Source organism: Falco rusticolus, chromosome 1 (genome assembly GCF_015220075.1).
Source record: "Falco rusticolus isolate bFalRus1 chromosome 1, bFalRus1.pri, whole genome shotgun sequence".
NCBI classification, from domain to species: Eukaryota; Metazoa; Chordata; class Aves; order Falconiformes; family Falconidae; genus Falco; species Falco rusticolus.
This window is the reverse complement of record NC_051187.1, coordinates 88,860,143-88,876,819: the sequence shown is the minus strand read 5'-3', so window position 1 is coordinate 88,876,819 and position 16,677 is coordinate 88,860,143. Positions and strand designations below refer to the sequence as shown.

At 60.7% G+C, this 16,677-nt stretch overlaps 1 protein-coding gene across 2 annotated transcripts; it reads left to right on the top strand.

Moving 5' to 3' along the window:
- The first annotated feature begins 13,626 nt into the window (after positions 1–13,626).
- Positions 13,627–16,565, top strand: NAGK (N-acetylglucosamine kinase). Of its 2 annotated transcripts, XM_037388499.1 has the most exons (10): positions 13,627–13,685; positions 14,084–14,168; positions 14,413–14,511; positions 14,624–14,765; positions 14,872–14,982; positions 15,056–15,168; positions 15,609–15,696; positions 15,938–16,035; positions 16,113–16,191; positions 16,272–16,565. In XM_037388499.1, the coding sequence occupies exons 1-10, from the start codon at positions 13,657–13,659 to the stop codon at positions 16,454–16,456; spliced, it is 1,029 nt and encodes a 342-aa protein (XP_037244396.1). In that variant the 5' UTR covers positions 13,627–13,656; the 3' UTR covers positions 16,457–16,565. The 2 variants fall into 2 exon arrangements, with proteins under 2 accessions (XP_037244396.1, XP_037244406.1); XM_037388509.1 differs by lacking the exon at positions 14,084–14,168 and having other exon boundaries at positions 13,636–13,685.
- The last annotated feature ends 112 nt before the right edge of the window (positions 16,566–16,677 follow it).

Below are 16,677 nucleotides of genomic sequence, written 5' to 3'. Positions count from 1 at the left end.
CCAGGTACCCCAGGCATCCCTGGCACCCTGAGCACCCTGGGGGCCCTGAGCACACCAGGCACCCCGAGCACCCCAGGTATCCTGGGCCCCCACGGTACCCCAGGCACCCTGGGCACCCCAAACACCCCAAGCATCCTGGGCACCCTGAGCACCCTGGGCACCCCAGGTATCCCAGGCACCCTGGGGACTCCAGGCATCCCAGGTAGCCCAGGCACTCCAAGCATGCTGGGGACCCCAAGCACCTTGGCCATCCTGGGCACCCAAACAGGGCAGCCCCCATGCCACCCCCACCCAGGGACAACCAGGTTGCAGCTCCCAGGCAAAGTACCCGCATCACCCCGTTTCCCATCCCACCGGCACCAGGGTCCCCGGAGCCACCACGTCCCTGTCCTGGAGCCTGCAGCCTCGGGGGATGCTTAGCGCTCAGTCTCCATGCTGCCGACCCCAGGGTGCAGGATCTGGCCTGGACAGGCCCTGGGGATCCCATGGGACCCCAGCAAGGGCCTTTGGGCCCCTCTTCGTGCTGCAGCGGGTGGGTGGGCACGGCCCCACACTATCTGTGGGGCTGGGCTGCGCGGGGGCTAATTTTTTTGAGTGTTTTTTTTTTTCTTTCCTCCCTTTTTTTCTCCAGTTCAAAATGCAACAACAAAATGGCTGCCAAGTTCATCTCCATGCCCTGCTGGGAGCTGCCTCCCCTGCCCGCACTGCTGGGGCACCCAAGCACGAGTAATGTGCGAGAGCACCCCAGGAGGAGGCGCGACCGGCTTTTTCCCTTCTCTTTACAAGCTCTTTATGTATTTGACAGAGCTTTTTGCTGCTTCCCACACCCCCGCACCCCCCCACCTCCTTCTCTGCCTCCCCGCTCCCTGCCCGTGTGGCACAGGGCACCCCGATTCCTGCTCCCCTGGCCACCCGGCATCCCTGGGCATCCCCAGGGATCAGGGTTTCCTTGCTCCCCACCAGACCCTTTTCATCCTCGTGGATCAGGGTGGGGGTTCCTCCGCCGTGGAACCCCATGAATCCTGTCTGCCACCCCCTAGTCCCAAGCATCCCCATGGAGGAGATTTTGCCCCCCAATTCCTGAGCAAGCCCACAGATGGGATTTCACCCCCCAAGCCCCATGCACCCCCACGGATGGGATTTTGTCCCCCCAAGCCCCACACAGCCCCACGGAGGGGATTTTGCCGCCCAAATACTGGGCATCCCCATGGATGGGATTTCAGCCACCCAAGCCCCACACAATCCCATGGGTGGGATTTGCTCCCCAACCCCACACATCCCCATGGATGGGATTTCACCCCCCCAAGCCCCACACATCCCCACTGGTGGCGTTCTCCCAGCCCCCCCAGCTCCCCAGGCATGGGTTTTGCCTTTGCCATCCTCACACCTCCCCACACCAGGATGCCTCCCACACCCCACACACCCCACCGCCGCCCCCCGGGTCTGGTGGGGGGCAGGCAGGAAGGGGGGCAGCGGCTGCGCGGGGCCAAGCCCCATTCCTTATGCATCCCTGCCCTGATGCAGCCTGACAGGCCAGTTGCATTTGGTACTTCGCACATCAGCGGCCGGAGCTGCCTGCTATTTTGGTTGATGCTAATTTGCTCCGTGTTGGGCTGTGGTTCACGCTCCGGTCAGCCTTGCCTGATACTATATTCCCGTTTGTTCCAGTAAAGGTTTTTCTGTCAGCTCCCCTTAGCCTTGACGTGCTCCCCGAACTGTGAATGCAACGCAGTTGGGGACTGTGCCATGTGAGCCTGTCAGCTCAGCTCCGCTCAGCGGCTGGCGCTGGGGGCACCCCCGGGTGGGGGGCACCCCGCGCCCCCCGATCATTGCATCTCAGGGAGGGGAGAGGCAGTGGGGTGAGGTAGGAGCAGCGTTAGGAGTGCCGGTGGGATGGGGAGGTATGGAAGCTATAGGTACCAGTGTGATATACCGACCCCAGCCACCTGTGAACTGGCTCCCCCGCCCCAGCATCAATCCAGCGCACCCCAGCTGAGCCCAGCAGGTCCCTGTGGGGTGGCAGGGAGCTGAGCACATCCCCATGCGGTGGCAGGGAGCTGAGCATGTCCCTGTGGGGTTCTAGGGGAGTCTAGCCACCCTCATGGCATTCTAGGGGAACCCAGCACATTAATGTGGGGATCTAGGGGAGCCTAGCACATCACTGTGGAGTTCTAGAGGAGCCCACTGTGTCCCCATGGGGTTCTAGGAGAGCCCAGCGTGACCCCATGGGGTTCTAGGGGAGCCCAGTGCGTCCCCATGGGGTGTCAGAGGAGCCCGGCAGGTCCCCATGGCGTTCTAGGAGAGCCCAGCATGACCCCATGGGGTTCTAACGGAGCCCAGTGTGTCCCCATGGGGCAGTACAGGAGGAGCCCCCATGCTCCTGCCCCATACAGGTCCCATGCAGTGCCACCAAGGTCCCCAGTCCATGGTGGTTCCTCCCAGAGGGACCCCACAGGGGCAGAGGAGGTGGCCAAAAGCCTGGCAGGGCTGGTGAGACGGCCCAGGGACCACTACCCTGGCTGTGTGCTGTGGGGTGCTGTGCCTCAGGGACCCCCAGGAGGAGACTTCAGCCACCACTTGGGGAGTGCAAGGGGCCGCCCACCATGGCCCCAGCTCCCAGTGCCCCATGATCCCCAGCTCCCTGGTGGTGAAAGCATCTGTGGCTTGGGGTGCTTCCCCAGCCTTGGGGTGCCCACCTGGATTTGGGATGCTCATCTGGATTTCAGGTGCTCCTTTGGCCCTGGGATTCTCACTGGATTTGGGGTGCTCCTCTGGCCTTAAGGTTCCCATGCAGATTTGTGGTGCTCCCCTGGCTCTGGGGGAGGCTTTGATGTTCCCACCTGGATTTGGGGTGCTCCCCTGGCCCTGGGATGCTCCTCATCCCTCACAGCCCTCTCTGCTCCATCTCCTGCCCCTCTCCCCTTCACTTGTGGAGTGTTCGTGCCTGCCTTTTGCCTCCAGCTGGGTTTTGGGGGTCCTGTCTCCCCTCGGCGGGGTGTTCAGCAGCCACTTACCAACCCAGGCTCTCCCGAGCTTGGACTGCCCTCTAGTTTCCCAGCTGGCAGGGACACACAACAGGAAGCTCCTGGAGTGGCTTCTCTGCAGGGCACCCAGGACACCCACGCAGTGGGTGCCCCACTGGTGACACTGCTGAGCCTGGCCCTGGGGCTGGCAGCCCTCGGTGCGGGGACATGGGCACAGTGCCGGGGCATCGTCACCCCCCAGCTCTGCCTCGGGTCCCCTCCTTCCTACGGAGCCCCCCATGGGGGCAACGGGTGCTGGGGCTCATCCTGCACACACCAGCACCCATGAATGCCCCACACAGCACGTAGGGGGTGCCAGTGCCCTGGGGGCAGTGTGGCCTGCAGCGCTGTGACCCCAGGGCACACGCATGGCCTCCCACTGCATGCACAGCATCGCGCTGCACACGCAGTGTCCCACTGCATGCCAGCACCCACGTGGCACAGCTGTGCACCAGCACCCATCCAGCACACCAGCACCCATTTGACCCACCAGCATCCATCCAGCACACACCAGCACCGGCCAGCATCCATCTGACCCATAAGCACCCGTCCAGCACACTGGCACACATCTGGCCCACCAGCACCCATCCAGCACACCAGCACCCATCTGACCCATCAGCACCCATCCAGCACCCTAGCATCTCCCAGCACACCAGCACTCGAGTGGCAGGGTGCCGATGCAGCACCCCACAGCATCCCCACGGCACCCCCTTGCCCCCTCCACACCCCACGGCACCCTCATGAGTGGGGCAGGCAGGAGGGTTCTGCCCTGCTCCACGCCGTGGGATCTGGGGGGAACAAGGGGACAACCTGGGCTTCCTCCCCATGGCCACAGGGGCTGTGGGAGGACCAGGGGCCCACCGATGACCATGAATCCCCATTGGTGACCCTGGCCCATGACTGCTGGGGCGGCAGGGGGCCAGGGGCTTGGGGCCAGCAGGGGATTAGGTGGGTCGGGGTCTGCCTGAGCCCCTGATCACGCTGAGCACCCAGCCTAGGTGCCCAGGCACCCATGCCAGTCTGCATGGTGATGCAAAGCCGGAGGTGGCAGAGCCGGCATCACCTGTGGGCTCTCATCTCCTGGATTGTCCCTCAAATCCCCCCCTGCCACGCCAGATGGTGGGCGTTCCCTGCCATGGCGAGGGGGTGGGGATTCTCAGGTGGCTAGTATGGGGTTGAGCACCCCCCTGCCCATCCCACACTGGTGTTGCACCCATCAAGGCAAGAAGGGGCTTTTTTAGGGGACACCCTCCTGCACCCCAGCATCACACTCTGAGACTTCGCTCCTGCCACCGACTCAGGGCTCAGCACCAGGAGATGCCCAGCACAGACCCCCACGGGTGCACGGAGACCAGCTCTGCCCTGGGAAGCAGGGTGCAGGGCTGTGTCCTGTCCCGTTCCCCCCCAGCACTGTGGGACCCCCAGCTGCCACCACCTCAGTGGCTCAGCCAGCAGTGCCATGCCCGGGGAGGCTGTGGGCAGTTGATGACACCAGCTTGGTGACGCCAGCCGGGTGACGCCAGCCCGGCTTTACATCCCTCCTGTGAGCCGGAAAAATCCCTCCTTTGGAGTTTATTAACTCATTTTCAGAGCCCAGCCCCGCCGGCTGCCGGAGTGGGAGCTAACTAGGTCAGGCGTGCGCCTCTGCCGCCGGCCAGCGTGGCCACGCTGGGAGCCACCCGCCCACCAGCCAGCCAGGGGACACGGGGGGACACGGGGGGGGGCCCCGCAGACAGTCCCGTCCCCCCGCCATCCCTGGGGGCTGACGCACAGGCGGGGGCCGTGTGTGTAGGCAGCCACGTGCAGCCCCCCGCCGTGTGAGCACACGCCTTCCCACGCGTGTGTGCACGGCCGCGCGGCCGGTGCAGGCTCATGCACGCGTGTGCCCCTCCTACAGATGGGGAAACTGAGGCACGGGGATGTGGGAAGGTGGTAAATGGTGCTTCAAAGGCACCCAGCCCCAGGGTGGCCTCGGGGTGCCCCTGTCCCGGGGGATCCTGCCCCTGCCGCTCCCCAGCCTTGCCCTGTAATAATATCAATTAGCGAGGCACAGATCAGCTTTAATGAGCGGCGTCCAGCAGCTCAGCCGCCCTCTGCCCCCGCTAATGCGCTGCCTCTTGCGAAGCAGCTCCGTGGTCCAGATCCCCCCACCCAGCACCAGGACCCCTGTGCCGGGGCTGAGCTGGGGCTGGAGGGGGGGGGACATCAGCGTGGGAAATGCTAAGCTGGCAAAAGTGCTTGGAGGGTGGGAGGGGGGTCTGGTGTAGGACAGGGGGTGGGGGTCCGGCCTGCTGGTGATGGACACCCACTCAGCATCAGGTTGTTGAAGGGCATCTCCCCATGCATGGGGGGAGCCAGGATCTGTCCCTGTCCCCAACCCTGTCCTTGTCCCCATCCCCTTCCCCTTCCCTGTCCCTGTCCCAATCCCCACCCGCCTCTTAACCCCACCTTTATCCCTCTCCCTATCCCGGTCACCACCCCCCTCCCCATCCCCATTCCATCTGCATCGCTGTCCCTGTCCTGTCCCTGTCCCCATCCCTGTCCCCACCCCACCGCAGCTGACCGGGGAAGGTGGGAGCGTGGTGCACAGAGGCAAGGTGGGCTCTGTGGGCGATGGACATGGGTGACATTCCCAGGTGGAAATGTCAGGAGCACATCGCTGTGCTCAGCCCCAGCCCTCGGAGCTGCCGCTGCTCCTCAAAACATGCGGCAGCCCCCCAGTGCCATGGGGGCCACCCTGGGTGTCCCCGGTGCCACAGCCCCACAGCGGCTGCTCAAGCTTGGACCCTTCCCCATGGCCCCTGCCACGGCCCGTGCCCGTGCCCTTCCAGTGGTCACCTCCATGTCCCCCCTGCAGGTGTCTGGGTGGAAGGTGGCAGAGCGCAGCCACAGTCCTGCGGTTGTGACAGCTTGCCATCAGCCTGTCCCCTGGGCAGGCAGCGGGGCTGGAAACATGTGGGGGGTTGGAGGGAGGGAGGGATGGAAGGGTGGAGGGATGGAGCTGTGGAAGAATGGAGGGATGGAGGGGTGGAAGGGTGGAGGGATGGAGGAATGGAGGGATGGATGGAGGGATGAAGGGATGGATGGAAGGATGGATGGAAGGAGGAATGGAGGAATGGAGGGATGGAGTGGTGGAAGGATGGAGGGACAGAGGAATGAAGGGATGGAGGGGTGGAATGATGGAGGGATGGAGGGAGGGATGGAGGGGTGGAATGATGGAGGCGCAGAAGGATGGAAGGATGGAGGGATGGAGGGGCAGAAGATGGAGGGAGGGATGGAGGGGCAGAAGTATGGAGGGAGGGATGGAGGGGCAGAAGTATGGAGGCATGGAGGGATGGAGGGAGGGATGTAGGCATGTAGGGGTGGGAGGATGGAGGGACAGAGGAATGGAGGGATGGAGGGGCGGAATGATGGAGGGGCAGAAGGATGGATGGAGGGAGGGATGGAGAGATGTAGCAGTGGAAGGATGGAGGGACCGAGGAATGGAGGATGGAGGGATGGATGGGAGGACAAATGGACAGATGGACAGATGGATGGACTCTGTGGGAATGCACAATACAGAACTTACCGCACAGACGGCACCTCTGGGAAGGGAGCGGGGTTACGGAGCCAGGGGAAGGTGGCCGGGCGCAAGGAAGGACAGACGGACAGGGCCCGCTTCACCAGCATGTCCGGGGCTCTGCGCTCCCAGAGCTCTCCTGGCCGGCGCCTTGTCCCACTGCTCCTGGTGCCGGTGGCACAGAGGTGGCCCCGTGCTGTGCCAGACCACACCGGGAGGCACTGAAGCCCTGGCACCACTGTGCCGGGATGGGAACAGGTTCGAGGAGTCAGCTGCTCAGGGTGGGTGCTCCCAGGTCACCTCAAATCCGATCCCAAGGGCTGCCTGGCCACAGCACAGCATCCAGCCCCTCTGCAGCCACTGACCCCATCCCACCACCACCCCAAGCCCCATTTCGCTGCTCACCAGCCTCTTCCTCCACGCAGAGTGTCCCTGGGACAAACCCAGTGCTGGCCCCAGACCCCAGCTCAGCACTGCACCCAACCCACCCACCACCGTGGACCATTTCCCAACCCACCGGCAGCAGGATGGATCCAGACCCCCGAAATATATCTCAGCCCCTCCAAGATCGGCACTTCCATGCTGGCGCCGAGGGCAGCAGAGCAGAATAAACCAGCTCCCGGTCACCACGGCGGGGCCTTCCTCCCACCTCTCCCTCCTCTGCCTCCTGAGCTGGGTCCTGCACAGCAGCGGGTGACCCCGGCACCCACGGGATGCTTGAGCTGATGAAGTGGGCTCAGGCAAGCTAACGAAGCAGGGCTGAGCCCGAGCTAACGAAGCGGGGCTCAGCCCATGTCCCCGCACGCCAAGGTCCTCCCTCCACCCTGGTGCCCTCGCTCGCTCTCCCCACGCCCCAGACCCACGGCGGCTTCGGGGATGGAGCCACCGGGGATGCCCAGGGTCCGCTGGCATCAGGGTATCCCCCGGAGCACTCCTGGCTCCTGCACCCCATTTCTGGGGGTCTGTGGAGGGCTGCAGTGGAGGAACTGGGGGGACTGACTGCCTGTTTGCCCGCAAACCCTAAATCACCGTGTCTTACCCCAAGCCGGTGTGGGGCACACGCACCTCCCACGTGCCTGGGCTTCAGTCCAGCCAGGGAGGTGACAAGTTTGGGGACAGGGTCAGGAGGTCCTGGGGTCCACTGCCCTCCAGTCACCGTCCCCCAGCCAGTTGGAGGGATGCAGTCGGGGTGCTCCCGGCATCACCCCACCGGCTCCCTGCCACTGAGGGTGGCATCCAGCCCACGCGGGGACATCGATGTCCCATCCCACGGGCCTCATGGGACACACGCCACGACCCCACGGACTCACCCGCAGCTCCCGGCCCCTCGGCAGCTGCCGCTGGCTCCGCTCAAACTTTACCACAAGTTGAGACAAAGGCAGTGGGTCCGGTCCCCTGTCCCCGCTGTCCCCAGACAGCCTGGTGCCACCAGGACTTAATGAGGGCATGAGGGCGGTGGGCTCAGGGGCTGCACACACACACACACACACACACACACACACACACACACACACTGCAGCTTAACCCTTCCCCTGCCGCTTGTCTCCATCCCATCTTTGGGGTAGCTGGGGATATTTTGGGGGGCTCCCTTGTGACCCTGGTGCTCCCTTAACCTGGTGTTGGCCTTGGGGGGTCCCAGCCACAGCCCCCCAGTGTTCCCCACCGTGTAATATTCTTGGGAAGGATGTGGATGCCCCCAAGCATATTCATCTCCCAAGCCATGCAGAGTGGAGTGGCCATGGTCCCTGTCCCATCATGTCCCTCTGCAGCACCCCATGGCCACAGGGCACCCCCCAGCCCTAGGAAGGAGGGTCCCTGCTAGGAAGGAGGGACCCCCAGCCCCAGGTCTCACCCGGTGCCCCATGGCACAGAGGACCCCCAGAAGGGCTGGAGCCAGCAGGCAAAGGGGAGAGCTGACTTCAGTCTCTGGCTGGCCGCTCCAATGGTGTCCCCATCCTGGTACCCCGGGACCAGGGAACCCCTGGCAGCAGCAGTGCTGCTGGGCCATGTGTGGGATGGCCTGGTGTGTCCTGCTGGGCTGGAACTAGCCTCCTGCCCACAGTGGGCCACTCTCCCCTCCACTCATCCCTGTCCAACCATCCCCACCCTGTTGGGCTCCCTCCTACACCTCTTCCTACCCGACCCATCTTCCCCCACCTACTCCTTCCATTCTGATACACCCGCCCACCCATCCATCCGCTCAGCCATCCACCTTCCCTGTCTCTCCAGCCACCCCATCCCTCTGCCCTTCTGTCTTCTCCACCCATCCATCCATCCATCCATCCATCCCTCCATCCATCCATCCATCCATCCATCCATCCATCCATCCATCCATCCATCTATCCAACTTCTCAGCCATCCAGCTCTTCATCTTCTCCATCTTCTCCATCCATCTGCCTCTTCACCTCCATCCATCCTTCTATCCATCCATCCACACCCATCTGCCTGCCTGTCTTCTGCCTCCATCCACTCAGCCATCCACCCCTCTATCCTTTTTATCTATCCACCCCTCCACCTTCTCCATTCATCAGTCCATCTGTCCATGCCTCTATCCCTCCATCTTCTCCATCCATCCGCCCATCCATCTGCCTGTCCATCCCTCCATCTTCTCCATCCGTCTACCCATTCCTCTGTCCCTCCACCTTCTTCACCTTCTCTGTCTATCCGTAAATCCCTCTACTGCTCCATATTCTCCATCCGTCTGTCCATCCCTCTATCTCTCTGCCTTCTCCATCCGTTTGTCCATCCCTCCACTCCTCCACCCCTCCACCCATCCGTCCATCCACCTACCCCTCTAACCCTGGCACTTTCCCCAACTGTCTGTCCTTGCCATTCACCCTCCCCTTGGTCCCCTCCGTCCTCTGTCCCCCCGCCTGTCCCCCCATCCCCCAATTCCCCCCACCACCCTCATCCCTCCCCGCCCCCAGCCCCTGCATGGGAGCACTGCCGGGGCACGGCAGCTATCACCCGCTGTCACCCACAGTGGGGGCCGCGGCGCCCGGGGGGGGGCTCAGCTGCCTCTGCCACTCGCTGTGCGGATGGGAGCTGACAGCTGCCCCCGCTCAGGAGCGATGCGCTAACGGGGGGAAGGGGTCTCCTCTCGTGGTGAGGGGGCCTGAGTTGCTGGCCCTGGCCCCCCACGCCAGGGGCTGGGGGCAGAGGGGGACCCCGGTGTTACAGTGGCTCCTGGCCCGCAGACCTGTTCTCCGGCACCAGGATGAGGGTGATGGCTGAGGGGGTTGGGGGGGGGACCCCCGCGCTGGGGCTGGTCCCCGTGGGAGCCCCCTTTTGGTCTGATCCAGATCCCACAGCGTGCCTGGGTGGGGTGTTGCGACGGAGGGAAGACACAGTCGCTCAATATGAGTGATCAGCAGACTTCGTTTATTGTCCCTTACAGTCACCTTTTATGCCTTGTTATAATTAGCTCATACATATTACAAAAGTTAAGCTCATTATTGGTTAGTTGCCTAAATACCAAGCCCGCCCCTAGTTTCTCTTCTGTAGTTTTCTGTTCCCACCTGCAACATTCTTTTCCCACCAAAATCTTCCTGTTATTGTGTAACAAGAACAGCCAAAGACAGTTATTTTTGCTTTACTTCAGATAAGCTGAGAGCGATGTGCATTGTTGTCCAGCCAGCTGGACTATGTCTATGTGACCCTTTTCAGCTAGTCAGTTATCCACAATTCCCCCGTTTTTATTTTGGGCGACATAGGCTTGGTTGACCATTTTCAATAACAGCATTTTAACACAGGAAAATACACAGCCAACTTATAAAATCTCAGTTCAGAAGTATAATTCCTGAAATACTTGAAAAATAAAGTTAGCTTGAAGCTTTAATTTAGATGCTCTTTCTGTTCCAGTGATATAAAAAGTTTAAAAAATTCAAAGGTAATTTTAAAGTTCTGAACATGGACTAATGCAAGCTCAAAACCCAAAAAGAAACCAAACTGATGTTTGACTAGGAATATTTGCAAATATTTTAGTGGAAAATCCCTGACCATTAACAATTTTCTGTCCAAATAACAACTGCCTTTATGCAACCAACCAGTCCATACATTTTCTGAAGAATTCCTCATTGATATCAAAGAATTAACAAAGGGGAAAAATTAGTTCTAAGCTATATACATTCATAAGTGGATTTTTCAATAGTTACATACAGATTTACACACTAAGCCATAATGGCTTGTAGGTGATACACACAAGAAGAGTACGTTGCTTATCTGTCTGAATGTCTATGCTAAATTTGACAACTATGCCACAAGCCAAGCCTACATGGGTGCTGTGTTATGCACGTTCCTTAACAAACAGAAGTATAATAGGTAAATTCCCAAGATCTAGTCCCCAACCTAATTATATTATTTTGTAGCCAATTAAGGAAAATAACACAAATGTGCATATCTACATGTGCACACACCTTTTAGTTCAGAACCAATCTGTGATATAAGGCCTTAGCCTTATGGCATCATCAAATCTTAACGAGTACAGTAATTAAAAATGCAGTCTTACTGTAAGTGCGATTTATGCTGACATTCCCTCAAATGCTACACGTGAGTATTTCTCACTCAACTGCCTCAAGGTAAAATAGTAGTATTCGTTAATATGTATTAAAAAATCATTAATTCTCTACAATAGCAGTTGACTTCCATAACACTATGTAAGCAAAAGAGGCCTAAGATGGGTTTTCTGAATACTAACAATTTATTTTAGACTGTCTAAACTCAGGTCTTGAAAGATTTCACTCTGCCAGACATAGAAACACTGTTGCACTCCAGTTGTGATATCCCTTTTCCCAAGTTGTCACATGCACATCTCGCTCAAGCAACATTATTGTCAAAGTTTCTCTCTGCTACATAAAAGCATGTTGCACTTGTAGATATAAAAGACAGCACGCTTACTTAGATTATTACCTTATTACCTCATAACTCTTAGTATACCTTGTATCTCTGATTTCATCACTTCAAAAATTCACCAGAAGCAGATAAAACCACAGCATCAGACTAAACTACACCTTAACTGCTGATTCAAATAAAGGCATTCTCTTCAGATATGCCTAATGCTTACAAATAGTGTTGGCTGGTTTTGATCAAGAAACTATTATTACAATAACGATCAAAAATAATAATCCCGTTTGCAAAATGCCCTTAAGCCAGCCTCCTAGTCCCAACCAATTTCCACATTCAGAATACAGCATAAATACAGAATACAGAATAAATTATCTCCATCAAGGCAAAAAGGTTTCTCTTTAAGCACAGAGATGTTTGCTAGTTCAAGGCAGAAACCCATTTCTTGTAGGGGACATCTGAAGCACTTTTTTTGGTGGGTTTGTACTCAATTCCGTATTTTTCCTTCAGAAGCTTAAGCTGTTCCTCTTGTTTCAGGAGTGTTTCCAACTCTGATTTGTCGAATAGGTCCGTATTTCCCAAAAATATCATACATTTCCTCCGCTGTGATTTCATACGGCAGGTTCCGAATATAAAGGATCCGATTGACCTCTGGGGGCAGCCAGATGTCAGCTCGCTTGGCCGCTTGCATCGCCATGGCGCCGATCGGAGGGGGGGGGGTGTGGGGGGGTGCCGCCTCGGAGAGAAACCGCGGCCGGGAAGGGGCCTGCCGGGCTGCGCGCCGCTCGCCGCTGCCGCGGGGGTCCCGGATGCTATCCCATACGCTAATAACCCGAGTAATTCCTTTTTACAATCTATGTCCTGAACGCTCCGCTTTTCTAAAAAGCATATGAGCGAATCATACGTCGCTTGTCTCTCCATACCTTCGTCAGCGCTGTTGCAGCCTTTGCGAGACTTCGGCGACGCGTGGCCGGCGGGACCCTCTGTAGGTGCTCCCGGGCGCGGGGACTGTGCCCTTCCGCCTCCTGCGCTGCTTTCAGCACCGGTACCCGAATCTCCGTCGAACCGTGGCTCGCAGGTTCAGCCCTCTCTAGGGTCCCTGTTCGGGCGCCATTTGCTGCGACGGAGGGAAGACGCAGTCGCTCAATATGAGTGATCAGCAGACTTCGTTTATTGTCCCTTACAGTCACCTTTTATGCCTTGTTATAATTAGCTCATACATATTACAAAAGTTAAGCTCATTATTGGTTAGTTGCCTAAATACCAAGCCCGCCCCTAGTTTCTCTTCTGTAGTTTTCTGTTCCCACCTGTAACCTTCTTTTCCCACCGAAATCTTCCTGTTACTGCGTAACAAGAACAGCCAAGGACAGTGTATTTTTGCTTTACTTCAGATAAGCTGAGAGCGATGTGCATTTTTGTCCAGCCAGCTGGACTATGTCTATGTGACCCTTTTCAGCTAGTCAGTTATCCACAGTGGGGGGCTGTGTGCGTGGGGCTGTGTTCCGGGGGGGGCGGGGGGGGAGCTTTGCGTCTGCGTGGGGCTCTGTGTGTGTGTGTGTGTGTGTGACACTGTGTGTGCGTGGGGCTGTGTGTGTGCGTGTGTGAGAGAGAGAGACACTGTGCGTGTGTGTGGGGCTGTGTGTGTGGGGGGGGGCTCTGTGTGTGCGTGTGTGACTGTGTGTGTGCGTGGGGCTCTGTGTGTGTGTGTGAGAGAGAGACTGTGCGTGTGCGTGGGGCTGTGTGTGTGTGCGTGGGGCTGTGTGTGTGTGTGTGTGAGAGAGAGACTGTGCATGTGCGTGGGGCTGTGTGTGTGTGTGGGGCTCTGTGTGTGTGTGTGTGTGTGTGTGTGTGAGAGAGAGACTGTGCGTGTGCGTGGGGCTGTGTGTGTGTGGCGGGGGGGGGCTCTGTGTGTGTGTGTGTGTGTGTGTGTGTGACTGTGCGTGTACGTGGGGCTGTGTCCCGGGGACGGGGGGGGGCTGTGCGTGTGCGTGGAGCTGTGTCCCGCGTGGGCACTCAGGGCTGCGTCCTGCGTGGTCCGGTGTGACACGCTTGACCCCCGTAGCCCCCGGATATCGGGCCCTCGTCCCCTGTCCCCGTTCCACGGGCGCCGGGGCTCGGTGCGGGGAGGGCGGGGGTTGGCGGGGCGGCAGAGGGACCCGGGGCGCGTAGGGCCAGGGGTGGGGCCAAGGCGGGGAAGGGGCGCGGCCACGGGCGAGGCCTGGCACGGCACCGATGGCGACTGTCTTCGGCGGCGTGGAGGGGTGAGGGGCCGCCCACGGGTGGGGGGTCCCCCCGGGGCTCTGCATCCCGTGTCCCCAGACCCCCGGCTATCCCCAGACCGGGGGGGGAGCTGCAGCCGGACTCCCCCTCCCCGAGCCCCCCTGCCCCCCGGGTCCCCCAGCCTGGAAGGGGGGAGTCGGGGCGGGGGGGCAGGGACCCAGTTCAGTGGGGCAGGATGGGAGCTCAGCAGCCCCCCCCCAGGACCCCCCATCTTGATCGCAGCACCCCGAAGGCTGGGTTAGGGGCTGCAGTGGGTCCCCGGGGGGGTTGTAGAGCTGGGGTGTTGGGCTGAGCGAGGGTCCCCTGCACCCCCTGCCCGCTTTGGGGGTGGGAGGCACACGGGGCAGTGGTGGCAGTGTGTCCCCTGGTCTCCCCGCAGAGGGGGCACCCACTCCAGGGTGGTGCTGGTCTCCGGAGATGGCCGGATCCTGGCCGAGGTGGAGGGACCCTGCACGAACCATTGGGTGAGCTGGGGGACATCCCCATACCCAGCCCGGAGGGGTGACACGGGCCGCGGGGAGGGCAGGATAAGGGGGAGGGGGCTGGCTGAGGTTGTCCTCGAGGTGCTTGGGTGGGATGAAGCCCCTGGAGAAGGTGCTGGGGTGTTGCCGGCAGCTCGAGGCCAGTGGCGAAGCTTTTTCTGCCATGTGGGACCCCCCAGGGATGGAGGGGTTGGGGGCTGGTTTCAGTGTGTGTCCCCCATCCCAGCTCATCGGCTCCGAGAAGTGCCTGGAGAGGATCGAGCGGATGGTCCGTGAGGCCAAGAGCAAAGCTGGCATCGACCCCCACATCCCCCTCCGCTCGCTGGTGAGCCTCCTGTCTCCCCCACCGCACTCCCCTGGGACCAGCATCCTCCCCAGGGATGCTGCGGCTCCGTGTGTCCCCCCTGGCGGTGACAGGGAACCCCGGCGTGGGGCAGGGGCTGTCCCTCAGCGGCGGTGACCAGAAGGATGCCATCGCCAAGCTGGTGGAGGAGCTGCGCCGGCGCTTCCCCGACCTCAGCCAGAGCTACTGCATCACCACTGATGCCGTTGGGGCCATGGCCACCGCCACCGACCGCGGTAAGGGACAGCCAGCCCCAGGGCGATGGCAAAGGGGACGTCCAGGTGTAGGGCAGGGTGGTGACAGCATGTGTCCCCCTCTCCTCCACCGGCTCTGACCCCGCAGGTGGCATCGTCCTGATCTCAGGTACTGGCTCCAACTGCAAACTCATCAACCCCGACGGCTCAGAGACGGGCTGCGGTGGCTGGGGACACATGATGGGTGATGAAGGCTCAGGTGAGGCTGGGGGGTGTGAGGCGGGGGGGGGGCACCGGGGGGGGTCTCAGCCAGCTCCACCTTCCCTCTGCAGCATACTGGATCGCGCACCAGGCTGTGAAGATGGTGTTCGACTGCATGGACAACCTGGAGGTGCCACCCCACGATGTCAGCTACATCAAGCAGGCCATGTTTGACTACTTCCAGGTGCTGCTGGGAGTGGTCCTTGGGGGGCGGGGGGGCTCTAGGCTGCACACCGGGGTTGGGGGGTCTGGGTGATACTGCAGGCTGCATGCTGGGGTGGTGGGGTCCCAGGGCTCTGGGCAGGACAGTGGGGTCCCGGGGGCTCTGGGTGGGACATTGGGGTCCCAGGGGCTCTGGGTGGACATTGGGGTCCTGGAGGCTCAGGGGTGGGATGATGGGTCCCAGGGGCTCTGGACTGGGCCACTGGCATCCCAGGGGCTCCAGGCTGGGACGATGCGGTCCCAGGGGCTCCAGGTGGAATGGTGGGTTCCTGGGGGCTCTGGGCTGGGACATTGGGGTCCTGGGGGCTCTGGATAGGATGGTGGGGTCCCGAGGGGTCCCGGTGCTGACAGCTGGGATGTGGGGCTCACCAGTGGGTTTCCCCACCGCTCCCGGCATTGCAGGTCTCTGACAGGATGGGCCTTCTGACACATCTCTACCGCACCTTCGAGAAGTCCAAGTTTGCAGGATTTTGCCAGAAGCTGGCGGAGGGTAGGGAAGCCCCTTCCCCAGGGGAGCACAGGTGGAAGGGGCCGGATGGGGCATCCCACCCTTGGTCCCCGCCTGGCGACTGTCACCCTCACTGGCACAGCTCCCCAGACCCCATCTCTGCCCTGTGCACCCTCCATCCTCATCACTCCCCCCACGCAGCCCAGCCTGGCTTGTGGTAGCTGGGTGCAAGCCCCGGGGGTGCAGGGGGGTCCCAGGCCCCTGTCCCACCCCCCCGCCCCAGGTGCCCAGGCTGGGGACCCACTGTGCTGCCACATCTTTGACAAAGCTGGCGAGGTCCTGGCTCGCCATGTCGTTGCCGTGCTGCCCAAAATTGACACGGTGAGAGCCGACGGGGATGGGGATGTGGCAGGTTGGGGGGGTCCCGGAGCCACCTCTCACCCACTGCCCCCTCCCAGAGCCTGTTCCTGGGGGAGCTGGGGCTGCCCATCATCTGCGTGGGCTCTGTCTGGAACAGCTGGGAGAGGATGCAGGCAGGTGAGTAGAGGGATGGGGGCTGCTGGCAGGGGGTGTCCTGCAGTCCCCTGTAACCCCAACCCTGCATGTCCCCCCGCCAGGGTTCATCCGCATCCTGGCACAGGCGCGGGGGGAGGCCCCCAGCCACTTCTCCCGGTTCAGCCTCCTGAAGCTGAAGCGTTCCTCAGCACTGGGGGGGGCCCGCTTGGGCGCCAGGAGCATCGACCAGGCTCTGCCCTTGGACTTCACCGGCAACGTGGATGTCTTCTACACCCATGTCTTCTAGTCATAGCCCCCCCTCCGGGACAGAGAGACTCTCTGCATGTGGCGGCGGGGGTTTGGACACACATGTTTTGTAATTTTGCAATAAAAAGGTTGCACTGCTCGAAGGGAAACGGCTGGTGCCAGTGTGAGGGCTCGGCCATCACAGGGGGAGGAACCAGCCCTGGCATGGCCCTGAGCTGTGGTGGAGCGGCTGGAAAGGATTGAAAATGGACCTGGCAGGTT

What these genes read in the sequence shown, in the direction of transcription:
- NAGK (XM_037388499.1), top strand. Translation starts at nt 13,657, where the DNA reads ATGGCGACTGTCTTCGGCGGCGTGGAGGG. An exon ending in TTGCCAGAAGCTGGCGGAGG is followed by an intron (nt 15,697 to 15,937) that starts GTAGGGAAGCCC and finishes CCCCCGCCCCAG; the next exon opens with GTGCCCAGGCTGGGGACCCA. An exon ending in TGCTGCCCAAAATTGACACG is followed by an intron (nt 16,036 to 16,112) that starts GTGAGAGCCGAC and finishes GCCCCCTCCCAG; the next exon opens with AGCCTGTTCCTGGGGGAGCT.